Source organism: Pseudonaja textilis, chromosome 2 (genome assembly GCF_049901715.1).
Source record: "Pseudonaja textilis isolate UNSWEBS1 chromosome 2, rPseTex1.2, whole genome shotgun sequence".
NCBI lineage: Eukaryota > Metazoa > Chordata > Lepidosauria > Squamata > Elapidae > Pseudonaja > Pseudonaja textilis.
This window is the reverse complement of record NC_141991.1, coordinates 80,762,316-80,781,626: the sequence shown is the minus strand read 5'-3', so window position 1 is coordinate 80,781,626 and position 19,311 is coordinate 80,762,316. Positions and strand designations below refer to the sequence as shown.

At 40.7% G+C, this 19,311-nt stretch overlaps 1 protein-coding gene across 1 annotated transcript in view; it reads right to left on the bottom strand.

Annotated features, from left to right (window-relative positions):
• The window catches only part of PDLIM4 (PDZ and LIM domain 4), a 76,575-nt gene that overhangs the window by 47,250 nt on the left and 10,014 nt on the right, over positions 1 to 19,311 (bottom strand). Inside the window, exon 2 of the mRNA XM_026696453.2 lies at positions 3,702 to 3,853. Coding sequence (XP_026552238.1) covers positions 3,702 to 3,853 — 152 coding nt within the window. The remainder of the gene's footprint in view (positions 1 to 3,701; positions 3,854 to 19,311) is intronic.

The following is a 19,311-nucleotide window of genomic DNA, read 5'->3' as shown; positions in this document are numbered from 1 at the left end:
AAAGAAGGAAGGAAGGAAGGGAAGGGAAAGGGAAGGTGAAGGAAGGAAGGAAGGAAGGAAGGGAAGGGAAGGGAAGGGAAGGGAAGGGAAAGGAAGGAAGAAAGGAAAATTGTGTAAAACTGTATAAATCAGAGAAGAAAAATGAATTGCTGCCCCTTGATAAGTACAAAGCAGTTATCATAATATTCATTCATTCATTTAGCTGCATCCTGCCTTTATTATTTTTACAAATAACTAATGGCAGCGAACATGTCCAACACATTAATATGTTTTAACTGTGAACATGAGATTAGTTTGTTTTGTAATTTTACATTTGGATGAAATTCTTTATTCATTTACAAGTAGTCCTTGACTTACAACAATTTAATTGGTGATTGCTCAATGTTACAATGGCACTGAAAAAAATGACTTATGACCATTTTTCACACTTATGATCGTTTCAGCATCCTCATGGTCATGTGATAAAAATTCAGCCACTTGGCAACTGGTTCATACTTATGATGGTTGCAGTTTTCTAGGGTCATGTGATCATCTTTTGCAACCTTCTGACAAACAGTCAATGGAAAAATCAGATTCATTTAACAACTATGTTACTAACTGAACAACTACAGTGATTCACTTAACAACTGTGGCAAGAAAGGTTGTAAAATGGGACAAAACCACTTAACAAATGTCTTGCTTAGCAACATAAATTTTGGATCAATTGTGATCCTAAGTCAAGGATTACCTGTATTTCATATTATGTAGATTTTGTGTGATTTGATAATTGAATAAAATGAAACAATTAACTAATATTTAATGCAATTCTCCAGAAGTAAGAGACTACTGTACTTCTCTTTTTGTGATCCAAATTATGAATAAAATTATAACAGTGACCTTATAGATGACAATCAGAGGTGGTATTCAGCAGGTTCTGACCAGTTCTGGAGAAATGGTAGTGGAACTTTTGAGTAGTTCAGAGAACCAGCAAATATCACCTCTGACTGGCCCACCCCCATCTATTCTCTGCTTCCCAAGTCCCAGCTGATCAGCTGGGTCTTCTTTGGTTGCCCTGCACAGGAGAACGGAACTGGAAAGCAGGTTAGTGGGATGGGGAGGGAATGGGATTTTGCAGTATTCTTCCTCTGCCACACCCACCAAGCCACACCCACAGAACCAGTAGTTTTGAATCCCACCACCAACGACAATGCTTTATATGATAAAATGACAAGGAGTTGACTTTTAAGGCAAACCCCTTTCCAATTAAAATAGCTTTTTAATGAAAATTCTGCAACTTGCAGAAAGACTGAGCCCTCAGAACTTCTTCTTTTTTTAATAAATTTTTTATTAATTTTCAATAAACAAACATACACAAACAAAACAAAAAACATGAAAACATAAAACTTCTTTTTGGAAAGCAGCTTAGTCCCAGGTTACATCTTTTTGTACAGACATAAATCAAATTCATGCTCACTTTATATACCATTTCATATCTTATTTACCATTCTACATTTTCTATATAGCTTCTCCCCTTTTTTCACTCTCTTAATTCTATTTTATTTGTTTCATCTCAATTTAAATCATTATGCTTGTATCTTTTGTCTGTTCTATTTCAATTATCTATTATCTTTTCTCATTAACACAAAATTTCTCCTGTAATCACTGATTGAAGTATGACGCCTTTATATCTTTCCCCTAAATTTAACACTTAAAATAATATATAATTTTCATTCTGATTCTGCTTAGTACATTCTAAAGCTACGTACTATATTTTAAAAAAGGAAAATAATAAGTTTATAATATAATTAAAACAATAATCCATAGCAAATTAAACTCTATCATTAAATCTTAAGCATTTTACACATTCCTTTTAATATTTTATCCCATTTTATAATCATATAATGTTCCAGTTTTCTAACATTATTTCAAATACAAATACAACAATACAGTCTTATGTACTTTTGCAGAATCTCTTTTTTAAATCATATTTTTACCCATTATCTCTGAATAAATCCTGTTTCTTTACATCTTGTTTCAAACCTTTGTAACTTCTCTTCCCTTTTTCCCTTCCTTTCTTCTCCAATCTGGCCTTTTTACCCACCCACCCGTCTCTTGATCTCCACCCTCTTAATCTCCACCCTCTTCTGTATTCCTCTTTTCTGTTGCTTTCTGACATTGTATCGATTTTTCACCTTATTTTTCTCTTTTTTGGTTGTTTTTTTAAGTCTTAAATTCTCCATTATCTTTCCCCTCTTTCCCTTTTCTTCCCCAGCTAAAGTTATTTGTTCATTAAAGATGGCTTCTTCTTCTTCATCCCAACCTTCTTGTTCTTGTAATTTCTGATAGGTAGAAATCGCCATTTCTAAAAAATGAAAAACAGATCCAGAAGAGCTCTTCCCTTCTTGTTCCTCTTCTTTTAGCTTTTTGAATTCCATTTTCAGTTCATCAACAAGTAATGCCATTGTGAAAAAATTTTTAAACAACCCAAATGTTTTTAGTTTTTCAAATAATAATTTTCAAAGGTCCCAAAGTCACCAAGCAATCCAAATTGACACAAACTGTTTCATTTAGCACTTTCTTCTTTTTATACTTTCTCTTCCTGGCGTACAGTTCAATTGCAAAGTTCCAAAGTATATCTTTTAGAAGTCTTGTTACAATTTAACTCTGATCTTATAAGTTCCAAGCAGCCTCCTCCAGCAAAATCTTAATATTAATTCTTTTCCTCTCCCTTCCCACTTATAGCAAAAAAAGTTTTTGTTTTTAATTCCAATGTTCAGAAATCTTCAATGTCCCCTTGGCTTTAATTTTCAAATTTAATTACCTGCTGGTGCCAAAAGGGGTTTTTCTGATTTTCATCTGCTATCACCATAAGGAAGGAGAGTGAGAAAAAACAAACTTTCCCTTTTAACTTTCATCCACCGCTTTTTCCGATCTTCGTTGGGAACAAAGTATCTTTAATGAAATTAAAATTCCAGGGTATTTAAATGTTACCTGTTATCCTGGTTCAACCAAAAACTTTCACTTTCTCAGCTTCCTCCTGCACTTTCTTGTCCAGATGAAAGCTTCTTTGTGGCGGCCATTGCTGACCGCCGCTCCACCGCTTTTGGAAAAGGGAGTTAAGCCAGCTGAGGAGGGGGGTTGCGATTCCCCTGGACCCCTGCTGGGTCTCCCCTGTCTTCAGGGGAGGATCGGGAGCACTCCAGCGGCGAGCGCAGCAGGAACCGCACACGATCGCGGATTCCTGCCGCCACCGAAGCCTTGCAAACCGGGAGCCCCAGCCCTCAGAACTTCTTAATAACTTTCTTTCCACTACCCCAAGACTTTCTTACTTCTGTTTTCCCTCAATCCCAGAATGCTGTAGTATGTCATATTTAATTATTCATGGCGGAACGAACTAAAACCAGAGGATTTTTTTAATGGCCTATATACACATACACACACACATGCTGAGAATTAAAATGATAATTGATTAATTTGCCACCTAGGAGATTGCAACAACAATTGAAAATAAGAAGATTTGTTTTTCTTTCTTGATTATATCTTAAATATAAGGCTAAAAAGTGCTATGTAAATAATAACAAAATAACCAGAGTTGTATATAACAAAGAGGTTAGGCAATGAACATCTGGTTGTGGACTGTCAATCACTGGGTATAAACTTCCCAACCACATGTGCGCACAGACCTGATAGGTCAGCATGAGATAGAAAGTTGAGACATTTACCTCTTCACAGACAGTATCAGTTGATCCAGACAAGCTTTGATCTTGTTTTGTGCTTCTAAATGTGTCATGGTTTCTGTGCTGTCACCATTAATTGACAAAATGACATCACCTGGGCAAAGGTTAGCAAGAGCAGCTTTACTTCCCGGATTTATCTATAGGATAAAAAGAAAGAAATATTAGAAACTAAGATATTTTGATTGTGTGAAACTCAGATCTGTCCCTGAAAGGGCAAACATATGGAAGTGGGAGATATTCTAAAATCCCAGTGAGCTATCCTGTAGTTTTTGTTGCTGTTGTTGTTGCCTGAGTCAGTATTGACTCCTGGCAACTGCCTGAACAAGTCCCTGCAATTTTCTTGGCAAGATTTCAGAAATGATTTGCTATTGCCTTCTTCTTCCTAGGTTGAGGGCGCCTGGCCCAAGGTCAGCCACCTGGCTTTGTTCCTAAGGTGGGACTAGAACTCACAGGCTCCCGGCTTCTAGCCTGGTGTCTTAAGCCCTAGTGTACATCAAACTTGGCTTTCTCCTGTCTATTAGTGGCTCTAAACACCACATCCTAGCTAGTGCATGTAGTTGGCAGTTAAAGAGAATGCGATGTTATTTTCTACCTCTGAGTATGGTGAAATTACCCATATTTTATCAAGCACTGCTGAATTTAAGAGTAGAGTATAAATATAATCCATTAATTTGCAAAACTGAGTAACTAAGTTGGAAACAAAGCCACAAAATAATATACATTAAATATACCGGTATTATCTCAATATATTTGAAAAATATAACATTTTTTCCAGAAAATAAACTTATTTTGGGGCTTGACTTCTCTGAGAATTGGGGTACGCAGTAATTCAAGCAGAATAATTCTTGGAAAATAGTGTAAAATTATACAATTATTGAAAAATGCTAACACTAAATTCCTAAAGCTCTAAGCTGAACTGGTAGGAGAGTACTGGTAATAGAAAACAGCACCATGAAAGCCTTTTTCAGAATTTATCAATAATTAATATTTTTTCCTCTCAGTTTCCCCAAAGACAGATGTCTGAAATTCAGATTTCACACCATGACCAGTGATTCATACCTAAAGCAAATTATTTTGTGGCTTTGTTTCCAACTTAGTTGCTTAGTTTTTCAAATTATGCTTTGGAAATATTTGTTAAAGATGCCGGTATGACTCATTCAACAAATTATGATTTCTGGTTTAATGTGTACATGAATGAAATTCATATATAATTCATATATATGAAATTCATATTTCATAGTGATAAAGTACCTTTGTTTTTCAGGAGGCAGATCAATATTAAGTGTGTAAATATTCTTCATATTTTCTAAATGTTTGCCCTTCCAGAAACCAAATCTGATTTTTGTATCTGTAACTTAATAAAAACAATTCTTGAGAACTGATTTCAATTCCGAAATCAACATTTTTAACTCAGAGTTCAACAAGTTCTAAAATGTGGCTATAAATATATTTGATTTTTGGAAATCACTAGCCTTTAATCCCAAGTTTCAATGCATCGTGACATGGATCAGTTCTTTGATACCAAGCAATAAATGGTAAAATATTTCTGCAATTAAAAGAAGCAGTCAACATTATGGAAACCATACTAATAGCTTCCCGTTGAGGTGTTATCTTCCCCAACAGCTTTGCTTGGCTAGTACTCAAATAGCTTGTCACTTGCCAGTCATGCATGAAATATCATGCTGTTTATTAAACTCTACAGCATTTTCCCTGGTGTTTTGTCTTAATGCCAAGATCTTACAAAGACTGTTACTTTGTTTAAATGTGACTAATGGTAGATCCTAGCAATATTTGTAGTTCAAGTAAAATACATTTTTAAAAAAATCCTTCAGTAAGCATCAATTACACTGGTATTAAAAAAATTGAGTTCCACATATACAGCTGACCTTAACAATAAATCAGTGGCTAGTAAATATATGAATGTATTGATTTACCTCTGCAACCTAATATCCTCCAAGACATTTGGGACTGTATACTCAGTATGCTGGCTGGGGAATTCTGGGACTAGAAGTTCACATATCTTTAAGTTGCTAAGGTTGAAAAACACTGCTGTAGCTCATGTAATTTTTAATTGGAGAGGAGTAAGTTGGCAATAGCAACATTTATTACAGAAGTTTCCTCAATACTCCTTCACAACTTGTTATTACTTCTAGACTCTAGATAGCTGGCATTATCTAATGAGAAAATGTTCTGATGGTTTTTAATCATATCTGTCCCATTAAATACAATATTTTATTGCAGCTACAATCATTTCTCAATGTGTGTTTAATACGTAAATACTTTTCATCATCTCCAGTTTTTTTTAATAAAGAACATGTTGCTTCATGAGGATCAGAGATAAAGATATTTCCTCAGTATATACTATTTATTTTCCATCAAGGCACAGAAAGAGCTTTCTTTTTCAATAAACAAACAAAAAAGAATTTTCCAAGTCATTAGTCGCTTTCAGAATCTGATAGGACATAGTACCTGGGTGTGATTTTTTTTTCCTTTATTGAATAATATTATATTGAGAATAGTAATATAGTGAACCCAATATTATAGCTGAAGGACTGTAAAATTCTTGACACAAATCCATTCTATACCAGATCTACCATTTCTGGGCTGCAAAGATTTACCTGACAACAAATTTAAAAAACTAAAATTCTCTTCTATTGTCTAGAACTCATTCAGATGTTTGTAGCAAATGAAGTAGCCATCTCTAATCTGAGCTCCAAACTTATGAAGAAGCCCAATTTAAGCTCCTTTGTAAAATAACCTGTTAATTTATTATTAATTTTAATTTAACTAATACGTTCATTATGGCACATGTTATACTTCTACTACTTTTCTGTTAACCTATCCAGTTTAGGGTGACCACATTTAGGCTATAAAAATCTGGATCAACAAACAAAAGGAACAAAGAAAGTTGTCTGCATCTCTGCCATCCATTATTTGTCTAAATTTGGTTTATGACATGGTAGCCCTTGACAACAACAAGAACTTTATGGCCTTTGGGTATGCGTGGTTAATTCCTAAAGATTTGTCTCTTTCTGCAACACTGAACTTCTCCCAAATGCTTCTTGACCCTCTTTTTTTCTTAGCAGTCTTGACTGATTAAATAGTCTTGATAAAATGCAAGATTTCAATTTATGTAAGATTATTCTAGAACTGCTCTATAAGTATCCCTAATTCATTTCATTCAGATTAGTGGATTTAGTTTCACTCTCCCATGGCAATTCCCATACCCAAACAATAAAATTGCTTTGCAATGTGAGAAAGAAAATCCAAGTTTTCTAGTTTGGTTTGGAAAATGTGCATAGTTTCAAGTATAAGTCCTTCCTAGGTATCTATTTGCAGCTCATAAATCATTTTCTTTCCCGAAGCTGTCCTCTGTCCCAATAAGGTAAAGACTCCAAGAGTTTGAATGAAAACTGTTTTTATTTTTTGCCTTCAGATGGGATGTGACTGATTACTTAACAAGATTAGATAGTTATTTGACAGGAAATTTGGGCAAGCTATTTATTCTGATTTTGAGATAATCTCTTATACACCTTTTTTTCAAATGCATAGGAAGGGAGGAAGTATTAAATAAATGGTACTACCCATTTCTAAATTACTAGATTTTAATAACTACATAATCTGCCCTTTTAGGTAGACCAGTTGAAGAAATAAGTTACTCCAAGACTACTGGAATTCTGTTATTTGAATGGCTCACAGAAGTTCCCTATTATACCAAAGAGAGTCAAGGCATAGTTATTTTGAGTTACTTTCTCATCCTCTCTTCCTTCCCAGGGCTATGTGGAGGTTTAGCTAACGATTCTTTTGTTTCTTCTGTAGTGTTCCATATGCTTCTTGGTAGCTAAGCTAGCCTTTGTTATAATATGCTTAAACAAAGCAAAAAAGAAAATATGAAAAAGCTTATTTAGTTCAATGTTGTTTCTATTAAGACCTGGCAGTAGCTTCATACAGACAAAAGAGAAAAACATATTACTTTTAAAAAATTATACAACTACGTTGAATTAAAGCAGCCTTGCTAGAAATTGGGAAAACTGACACCATCAATTAGGGGAAAGCTGAATCAAAACAACATTGTACATATTGTGGTCAATAATACTCATGGATAATATTCGATTATATGTCACCTTTACAAACAATAGCTGAATTGTTTTGGCAAACATGTGAGTTAATGTCTTTTTGGGGGGGGCAAATGAAAAGCCACTCCTGTCTTCGAAAAGAACATTTAAATTGACCTTTTAACATAATATGAATGAAGTGACTCAGTACAGAATACCTTGGATATTCCAGTTTATTTTTTTTGGCGGGACTGGAATATTTTCCAAAGTTTAAAACTTTCTATTGTGTTTGTAAAAGCTGAAACGAAGTAACAGCATTCAAGAGATAATGTTACTCTTGTTTCTGGGTTGCTAAAGTTGATGCCTTCATCCAAGGTTGTCTCCTTTTTCTATGTTTGCATGATTTCTATATTCAGATTGATAACTGACATTATGAATGGAAAAAGAACAGTATATTCAGAGTTAGCCTGTTTTATAACCTGAATATAATATATTTCATGTAATCTTGCCTCAGTCATGAGTTCAGTTGTGGTGGCTTAAGCAGGAAGGCTGTTTCTCTTATCTTCATATTTTGATTCATTTAATCATAGTGATTTTTGTACAGTATTTTTGTAACCATGACCCCCAACACTTTCCCTGTTAATTATTGTTTCGAGCAACCAGGAACAAAAGGATCATAAGAGTAATGCATGTTCTTTTAACACCATACAAGAGAATTACACACAGTGCCATTTAACCTAGTTAAATTTAAAAAGTGGGCTTTTTGTAAGTTTCCCAGGAATGGGAATTTTGAAGATATGCAATAGAGGCTTATACACTTTGTTCAGTTAGGCAATCCATGACCTAAAATTGTCCAGATCCAGGATCCTTTGGAAATATATGCAATCCTAAAGCATCCCCATTTTCAGGTGGATGATGAAGTTAAAACATCATCAGTTTATCTCTTGGGGTCTCTTTTATTTTACACTTAGACTTTACAAAAATATTTTTGATTATCATATTAATCCAATTCAAGTATTTAACTTTTGCCCTTATAAAACTATTTCTGAATTACTGTTCAATTCTGAAAAGAATCTCACAGTAACTTGCAATTTAAAATTCAATTTTTAAACAAGGAAGGGAAGCAAGCAGATCATAGTTCTGGAATTATTAGTATTAGAAGAACTTTATTGTCATTGTACAAGTACAACAAAACCGTGGATGTACCCCAGCAACTGTTCGCAATACAATAAAACCAAAGCACTTAAAAATGAAGATAAGAAAAATAGAGTACCCACGTCTCCATTTGCAATCTGAGAGTACAATATCTACAAATATACACAAAATATACATCCAACACTGACTGTAACGCTTTGCTGAGTATAATACACGAGAGATGGATTGTACTGTAATATGTTATTATACATCTGAATGGGGTATTGAGATTTCACATCTTAATAAGGTAGTGACTTGTGCTTATTTGCGGTTCGGATGGCCCAGGGAAAGAAACTATTTGTTAGTTTAGTGGTGTGGGATTTTATTGACCTAAAACGCCATCCAGATGGCAGCAGGTCAAAAAGATAATTGCCAGGGTGTGAGGGGTCTTCTATAATGCCCTTGATTCTGCTTTGGCAGCGGGACCTGGCTAAGTCTTCCAGGGAGGGCAGAGGGCAAACAATGATTTTTTGAACTGTGTTTATCACCCTCTGTACAGTTTTCCTGTCCTCAACTGTGGAGCCTGCATACCACACACCCAGACAATATGTCAGAGTGCTCTCCACAGAGGCTTTATAGAAAGCCAGCAACAGCTTCTTATCCAGATTGTTGTTCCTGAGAACCCGCAGGAAGTGCAGCTGCTGCTGAGCCTTCTTCACTTGGTGTTAGGGGACCAGGAGATATCAGCTGAAATATGGATACCAAGGAATCTGATTGTAGGGACAGTTTCCACTCGTTCTCCTTTGATGATGAGTGGGGCGTGGTCCTGTCCATGTTTCCTGAAGTCCATAATCAGTTCTTTGGTTTTATGGACATTCAGTGACAGATTGTTCTGTGAACACCAGATAGACAGGTTCTCTACTTCTGCCCTATATGCCGTCTCCAATTACTTTATCAGCAGAAGCCATTTGTGTATACATTCGTGTGTATTAGAAAACATATAATAGCTTCATGATTTCCATTATGGATCACATAACTGGCAGAGAATTAAAATGAAGCAGGTGCCAACAATCTGAGCTGCTGCCCAGCTGCCATCTCTCCCAGAAGGATGCACTGAATGAATGTTTTCCCCTTGGCAGTCCCCAAACAGATTTGGCCCATTTTTAAAATGATCTTATCTCTGCTGATTTCAACTCCACCTCCCTCCCCTACACCAAATCTGGTCCCATTTCTGTTTGTTTCTCAGAATTAATCCCATGGATGGACAGATAGAAATAATGTATTCCAAAAGTTTCATTGGCTGGGTCTCTCAGTGCATAGTTGCATATTTCTACTCTCCTTCTCCTTCTACCACATATCTGCATTTGTGCATATCCTCTGCAAAGTCTAATCAGTGCAACTGCATATCTGTGTATCCGCTCTGTCTTGTGGTTTTACTTGCCCATAGTTTTCCTATGTGTGCACTGAGAAGAATGGAGCAGATTCTTCCCTCTGAGTCACATGACTTTCAAACCCATTTACCAGCAATGGCCATAGAAGACAGACATATTTTCTTCTGTAGTTAGTTTAAGGACATTCATATAAAATTGCAGGAAATACGACTTCAGCGACAGAGTGGTCAATGTCTGGAATACTCTACCTGACTCTGTGGTTTCTTCTCCAAACCCCAAAAACTTTAACCTTAGACTGTCCACCTCTTTCCTAAGAGGTCTGTAGGGGGCGTGCATAAGCGCACCAATGTGCCTACCCTCCCTGTCCTATTGATTCTTTTTATTTTTCTTATATGTATCCATTTCATGTATTCATAACTATGTTTATACTTATACCTGTTATCTTATAATCACTTGACAAATAAAATAAATAAATAAAATAAATAAAAACCTGACTTTAGTCTCTCAGGTGCCTCACTGCTGCCACTAGAAATTGGGAAAAGCTGGTGGGGCAAAGCAAGTTTGGGGTTTAATCACCAGTTTTATCTGGGTGATCCAACCAGGAAACAGCAGGACTTATGAGTTCAGAGCAATCTGCTGAGCTGCTTCTCCCTAAAAGAAAATTTTTTTCCAATATAGGTCAAGATCTAACTCACTTTAGGCTTTTGTCATTTTTTGCCAGCTACTTGCCTACTCTTCTACACTAAATTCAGTCCCACTCTGTTCAGTTTTGAGAGAATTATTCTGATGAAGGATGGACAGGCCCTTTCACATTCTGTTGTGTAAGAATAAGAATAGGACAGCAAAACTAATCCCATTTTTCTACAAAAGAAAGAAACTCATCTTTAGTAAATCAGAATTGGTTTAGAAAAAAATGTAAATGATTGTCTATTTAAATGACAGCTTTTGCTTGAATGGAGAAATGAAAACAACAATAAATACTGTACTTCCCAAAAATTGCCTTGGTTCCATTAAAGAAAAGTGAAAGTTGAAGTGTTTTTTTAAAAAGAAACATTTTAATTGTTTTGCTTCTTCTGTCTTTGAAATTTAACACCCATTACTTCTTTTTCCAGTCAGGAACCTTAGAAAATAGAACAATTGTCTTTCAGCAGGCTGCCTTCAGTTGCTGATATGTGGATTTCTAAAAACTGTCCTCTGGAAACTGACACATTTCCCTTTATATTCATAGTAAAAAACCATCCACTTGACAGAGCGCAAGAGCTTGCAACTAAATAGTATGGTCCTAGTTATGAATATTGCTGCTAGCCAAAAGGAATTGAATTATCTCATTAGCGAAGAGAGAAAAGAAAACAAAATAGGACTTGGCATATTTATTCCTGTCATCCCCTGATGACAAACTTATTCCTCCTCCAGAAACCCACTTGGCTTCTGGGTTGGGGAAGGGATAAGAGAAGCCAACACAGAAGCTAAGCAAACCACGTAAACTGGGCACTACTGATGTTCCCTCTTCTGTGGTGGTTACAGCAAATGTTAACTCTTTCAGTGAGTGAGTTCATTTGCAATTCTAAGAAACTTTTGTTTCTGGAGAATATCAATTTCCCAGAAGGTAAAATTGTACTTTAGAAAAATCAGTTATTTGTCCTTGCCATTCAGTATGTGGCAGAGACCCCAAACCCAAAATTCCTTTAGAAAGCATTTTGGGAGATAAGATTGGGATTGGGTCCAGCACCAAATGCACAGAAGGCAATCCAAACACGTTCAAAGATAATTTGACCAATAAAATGCTTCAATGTAGATGTAAAACAGCAGTAGTAAATGTATTATTCCAGTAAAGCACAAAGTGACAATTCCATAGAAGGCAAATCAGATTATTCAGAGGAGACCACATAAATAAAATACCCTCTCATGTCATCCATCCACATTCAAAAGAGAAACAGGCAAATCACCCATACCCCATGCAATATACACACTTAAAATCTGTGCTGCTCCCCTTAAGCATCAAAATATTCGGTATTTCTCCATTCTCAAGAAACAACTTTATTAAGCATGAATGATCACATTTATTGTATTTGTATTCCCACTTTTATTATTTTTCTAAATAACAACTGTATGATATGGTTATGGCTAAGGCATGGATCAAACTGACTTTTGCTTTGTTGCACAAAATTTTCTGTACATTATTTGGTTATTGTTTTAAAAGTTATTTTCTAGGGTTGATAATCAACAACAGTTTAATTAGAGTAACCAATATTATTAAAGAGTGTACTTTTAACTGCTTTCATTTTAGAAATATTAAATTATTGTAATCAACTTGAAAAATAGGTTTTCTTAAGTATACATAGTTTTTTTTATTTCAAGTTTGCTCCTCTTATATTTGTATATCTGTATTTCCACAGTAGCTAGGTACACCTGCATCAGGAAAACAATCGTTTTAATTTTGTTTCAAAAATGCTGATGTCATTACATCAACATTGCAAAATGGTGTAAATTCTCCCAAGTAGTTTGAATGTTTTTGTTTCATTCAGCTTGGCAAAGTAAGTGTTTAGGGTGTGGGAGATTTATTTTGTTAAGCTTCCACCAAGGTCAGACTTGGAATGAAAAGATTATAAATAATTTCTGCTGCCTGATTTCTACTTCTGGATTGCTGGTGCAATAAACTAATTGAAGTAATTAATAAGAGGCATAACATTAAAATGGCTCTAATTATCAGTGTGCCAAAACATAATAAAGTGAATAAACAAATAATATTTTACAATTATGTCCAAAATGAAATAAATTTAAAACAATCTTTTCTCCCTTGAATACCACCAGCCCACTGTGAGGTTATTCAAGTAACCTGGGTTTTCTACAGCAAATTCACAGTGTGTTAAGGAAGTAATTGTTAAGTTTGAGCAATGAGAGGCTGAACCAGAGCATGAGTGCAACAGTACTTTATTTTACAAATAAAGGGCTGACCGTGCTTGCCAAGCCTGGAACTGGCTCACAGCAATCAGCAGCCAGTTGGACCCCGCAGCCTGCTTTTATAGCTGGCTGCTGGGGAGAACCAACCAATGGGGAATGGGGAAATGACGCCCACACAAAGTGAGTGGACCTGAGTGAGAACTCCTTGAGTCCTCAGGACATAACACCCCTTCCCCCCAGATGCGAACACGCATAGTCCTTGAGGTAGATGGGGGGTTTGTGTTGGCGCCCGGAGCAGCGCAACTCGGGAACATTGTCTGACTGTTCGGTATCAGTCTGTGACGGTTGAGCTGGCATAGTGTCGCCAACACTCTCTCTGGACTGGCATCCTCGGAAACCACCGGGTTGGTTTCTGGGGTCAAGCTCTCCGAGGGTTGGATCCGGTTGGTCAACTCTCTGGGCACTGTCGTCCGAGTTTGGGCTGACCAGAACGACCGCTGGCGCAGACTGGTCACTGGGTGCGGTGTGGCTGGGTGGCGGATGAGACGGTTCCCCTTCGACTGGAGACTCTGGATTCTTGTTTGCGAGGTTGCTGAGGCGCCTTCTGAGTTGGTCTATGTGTCTCCTCCAGACGCGACCATCCTCCAGCCTTACTCTATACGATCTCGGCCCGGTGACGGCGATGACCTCGCCCGGAATCCAAAGTGGGTCCCCAGCGAAATTCCTTGCGAATATCGGCTCCTGTAACATAAAATGTCTAACCCCCAAGTGGAAGCGAGGGGAGAGTCAGGGCAGTATTGTGGGTGCAGTCTATCTAATACAGTCCTCAGGCGCCGGCCCATCAGAAGTTCCGCTGGGGACTTATTGGTGACTGTACAGGGGGTTGAGTGTTGGCTCATCAGGAACCGTGAGAGTTTGTGGTGCCAGTCATCTCTGCCAAACCTAGCGAGGGCCTCTTTGGTGGTCCTGACGGCCCTTTCAGCCAACCCATTACTCGCAGGGTGAAATGGGGCTGTGAAAATGTGGCGAATGCCTAGGTTGGCTGCAAAACGGCTGAATTCTACTGATGCGAACTGTGGGCCATTATCGGAGACCAAGGAGTCGGGTAGTCCATGTGTAACGAACAGGCGCGTTAACACGTTGGTGATTGCTAGTGTGGTGGTCGTGGATAGCTGCGCCACGTCTATCCACTTGGAATAAGCGTCCACGACCACTAGGAACATCTTTCCATGCACGGGCCGCCAGATCGATATGGATTCTAGACCAAGGGGCGCTGGCGCTCTCCATCTGGTAGGGGTGGCGATGGGGGAGCAGGACGGGATTCCTGGCAAATGCTGCAGGAACTTACCCAATTGACAATGTCCTCGTCTAGACCCGGCCACCACACGTAGCTGCGTGCCAACGCCTTCATTCTCACAATGCCGGGTGTCCCTCGTGCAACGCTTCCAGGACTCGGGTACGCAGCGAGGTCGGAATGACCACTCGAGTGCCCCACAGAAGACAACCCTGCAAACTGGACAGCTCCTGCATGCGAGTCTTAAAGGGTGCGAATTTGTTATCAACATTGCCTCCCGGCCACCCCCTCCTCACCCAGTCGAGCACCTGGGCGAGCGTTTGGTCTGCCTTGGTTTTGGCGGCGATGTCAAGGGCGGTGATGGGCAGGTCCAACTGGGTGATTTCAAAAATGGCATTGACAGGAGCTGGGTCTTCAGCCGGAGCGGGTAAGGGGCAGCGACTGAGCGCGCCAGCGTGGGATAGGGTTTTGCCCGGCGGTGGATAAGTTTGTATGAGTAGGCCGCTAGGAAAAGTGTCCATCTTGTCATCCGAGGGAGAGGACTTGAGGTGTCTGTTTGTCGCCGGCCAGTAGGCCCAGGAGGGGCTTATGGTCGGTGACCAGTTCGAAGAAGTGGCCAAAAAGGAATTCGTGAAACTTTTTCACGGCTGCAACAGCTGCTAGGGCTTCCTTGTCTATTTGGCTGTAATTTCGCTCCGTGGCCGAGAGCGTCCTGGAGAAAAAGGCGATGGGGGCCTCGGCGCCATTGGCGAGTCGGTGACTAAGGACCGCCCCCAATTCCAAAAGGGGATGCGTCTGCTGCCAGTACTAAAGGAAGGTTGGGGTCGAATTGGATGAGCACTGCCTCTGACGTAAGTAGTGATTTGACGGCGTTAAACGCCTGGTCTTCTTTGTGCCCCCAGTGCCACGGTGACTTTTTGTCTAGTAATCTGTGTAGGGGTTCGGCTACTGAGGCTTTATGGGGCAAAAAGGATGCATAAAAGTTTAGGAGCCCCAAGAAAGCTTGTAGCTCCGTTTTGGAGGTCGGTGTGGGAGCTTCGTGGATCGCCCTGACCTTGGACTCCAGGGGGTGAATGCCAGAGGCGTCAATTTTATAACCCAGAAAGTCCACCTGTCTAGTGGCAATGGCGCATTTTTCTTTTTTTAACTTGAGGCCATGCTGTCTGAACCTCTCTAACACTGCTCGCACTCTCTGGAAGAGTTGGGGTCTGTCCCTGGCCGAGACCAAGATGTCGTCAAGTAGGGTACTACACCAGGGAGGCCCTGTAAAATCCGCTCCATGAGGGATTGAAAAATACCCGGGCAACACTTACGCCAAATTGGAGACGCTTGCATCGGAAGGCACCCTGTGAGTGACGATGGTCTGCAGTTCCGCTGTTTGGTTATCAACAGGGAACTGTTGATATGCTTGAGACATGTCCAATTTAGCAAAAATACTGCCCGGTTCGAATGTGTGCAATAAGTGCTGAATGACGGGCACGGGGTAGGCGCTAACTTGTAAATATTTATTGATTGTTGTCTTGTAGTCCGAGCAGATTCTCAGGCTACCATCTTTTTGAGGGTGTGACAATGGGCGTCTCCCACTTGGCGAAATCTGTTGGCTCAATGACCCCTTGTTTTAGTAGTTTATCCAATTCAGCGTCTAGTTTTGGTCGAATAGCAAATGGAACTCTACGTGGTTTTAATCTGATTGGGACTGCCTGGGGGTCAACGGTGAACGAGATGGGGTTCCATTATAACACCCCAGCTCCTCGCTGAACACATCTGCGTAGTCAGCGAATAAGGAGTCAGTGTCTGAGGGTGAGACAGCATGGACTCCTGTTAACCCTAGGCCGAGGTGGGGAAACCAATCGAGCCCCAATAAGGTGGGTAGATTGCCGTTAACTACCACTAGAGGTAGGTGGCCTTTAAAAGCTCTAAAACTGACAAAGAACTTGCCTCTGCCGATCACGGGAATGGCCTTCCCTGGTAGTCCTTCAGACCGAACTGGCATCTCTGAAGCCGGGTAGTAGATAGGCTGGGGTGGAGTCTCTTGAGGGTGTTCCACGAGATTATTGAGAGCGCTGACCCTGTGTCAACCTCCATGTGGCACGGTTTACCTTCTAGGGAAACGGAGAGAGAAATTTTACTAACAGAGTGGCAAGTACGCCTGGCAAGGCGGTGCGTGCGACAGTTTAATACTTGCCTCTGTGGTCCCGAGTGCGAGGACGGGGTCTTTGTGCAGCGCTTTGGGGGCTTGGCAGACTCTCGCAATGTGCCCCTCTTATGGCAGTTGTTGCAAACGGCTCCTTTAAACTTGCAGGTGGCCCTTTGATGTGATCCCCCACAGGCTAGGCACAGGGTGATGTGCTTGGGTGGACCGGTGTATTCTTGTTTGGCCCCTACCTGCGACCGTCTGTCATTGGTGAGGCGATGGACATCGTTCTCATCGTTGTGGGCTTCCTCCGCTTCCACCTCTTCGGAATGGACTGGGAACGCTGCTAGCTTGGCGCTTGGGCCCTGAATTTCGGTGGCTGAGTTCGTTGCTAGCTCGGCTGCTAGGGCCTCCTCTACCGCTTGTGCGAGGTTGAGGTCTTTTTTAGCTAGCAGTCGCCTCTGTAGGTTGAGATCCTTGACCCCACAAACTAATTGATCGAGGAGCATGTCCTCCAGGTATGTTCCAAACCCGCAGTGCAGGGCTGCTGTTCTGAGGGCGGCCATATATTGGTTGATGGTCTCCTTACTTGATTGCTTCCTCATTCGGAACGTGAACCTCCTGGCGATTTGTGAAGGCCTGGGAGCGTAGTGGTTTGTGAGGATCTCAAGCAACTCGGACCACGGAACGTTTTTCAATTCTCTCGGCGCCACGAGTGCTGCAGCGGTATCGTAAACGGTGGCTCCGCAGTAGATTAGGAAATAGGATTTTTCCGATGCTCTCCCGCATCCGACAGGCCGACCGCATCGATGTAATGATTGAAACGGTTCTTATACGATTCCCACTTCTCTTCGTCTGGTTTAAACGCCGGGAATACTGGATTGGAACTCATGGTGCTGGAACGGCTGGGCTACCTGCGGAAAAATCTCTCTGGGACTACGAACGCTCGTGAGTTACTAGTGATATCAGCTCTGGAGAGGTTTTTTGCTACCCTCTCTTTCTCTCTCTCTGGGTTACCACGTTGGCTGCTAGCCGTTGGAGGTGTCTTGATTTGCGCCAAAAAAGTGGGCGTTAGTGACTCTCTACAGCGCTGTGCTGTGATTCCTACTGGCTCGAAATTCAAATGACACCCGTTTGAATTTCGCGCCAAGTGCAGAGCGGCTGCGCTCGCAGCGCTTCACTTTCCCGTAGCGGGGCTAACAAGCGGCTACAGACGCTTCTAACTATTTGACTCAGACCGCTTTCTCTGGCTGCGGATCTGCGTTTGCTCTTTTTGATCGCTCGCTTTGCTAGCTGACCGCTCTCTCTGGCTGCGGATCAGCGTTTCCCTTTCGCCAGCCGATCGCTCTCTCTGGGCTGTAGATCGGTGGCTAGTGACTCAGCGGTTGCAAGGTGCTTCTGGTAGCCATCCCATCCTCGTCGCCAGTGTTAAGTTTGAGCAATGAGAGGCTGAACCAGAGCATGAGTGCAACAGTACTTTATTTTACAAATAAAGGGCTGACCGTGCTTGCCAAGCCTGGAACTGGCTCACAGCAATCAGCAGCCAGTTGGACCCCGCAGCCTGCTTTTATAGCTGGCTGCTGGGGAGAACCAACCAATGGGGAATGGGGAAATGACGCCCACACAAAGTGAGTGGACCTGAGTGAGAACTCCTTGAGTCCTCAGGACATAACAGTAATATTCAGTAATACATCTGTGGTATCTTAGATTGAAAGATTGAAAGGTTCCCCCACTGCGCCACATTATGAAACTGCAAACAAGATTCAGTCACAAGATGCTGGTTGTATGACAAGCTAAACCAGGGGTGGGATTCTACCGGTTCGGACCAGTTCGGGTGAACCGGATGTTAAAGTTGCATCTGCTTCACTGAACCTGTATTTGAACCGACTGGCTGGCCCCACCCACCCCACCCCTCCCAGGAGTCTCCACATGGGCCATTTTTGATGCAGGTAAGTGCAGGGTCCGTGTGGAGGCTCTGGGAGGGAGAAAAATGGGCCTTCCAGAAGTCCAGAAATGGGCCTATTTCCGGCTTCCAGAGGGCCTCCAGAGCCTGGAGGAGGCCATTTTCGCCCTCCCAGAGGCCCGAGGGAAGCCTCCAGACCCCCGGGAAGGTAAAAAAATGGCCCTCCCACAAGTTCTGATAGGCCATGCCCACCATGGTCATGCCCACCCAGCAACTGAGCAGCGAACCGGTTGCTGAGATTTTTGAATCCCACCCCTGAGCTAAACTATATTTTAGCCATAGAAGAGCAAATCTAAGAGTCCTCCCTAATACTTCTTAACACAGGCAAAGAAAGGAACTGGAAAAATTAAGTTTTATTTTCAATATTTTGTCATTCTATCTACATTAAAACAAAACGTTCTTAGCATTATCTTCAGCTATTGAAACTTCCATAAATTTTATGGTATCTTTCTGGGCCAGCTTTCTTCATGGCAAATTTTAGATGGTTTTTGGTGGAGCAGAGAGATTGAACCCAAAGACCCAAATTAAGGCTCATTCAGTGCTTAGCATTCTCTCCTCTCCCCCATATGAACCCACTGGAAGAAGTCATTGGTTGGGGTTCTGAGTATCATTAGCAGGCTGATGATTTACAGTGGAATCCCCTCAATCATTGGCTAACCAAGTAGTGCAATTAATATTTTGTCCGAGTGTCTGGAAACTCTTGGGAGATCTGGACAGGGAGGA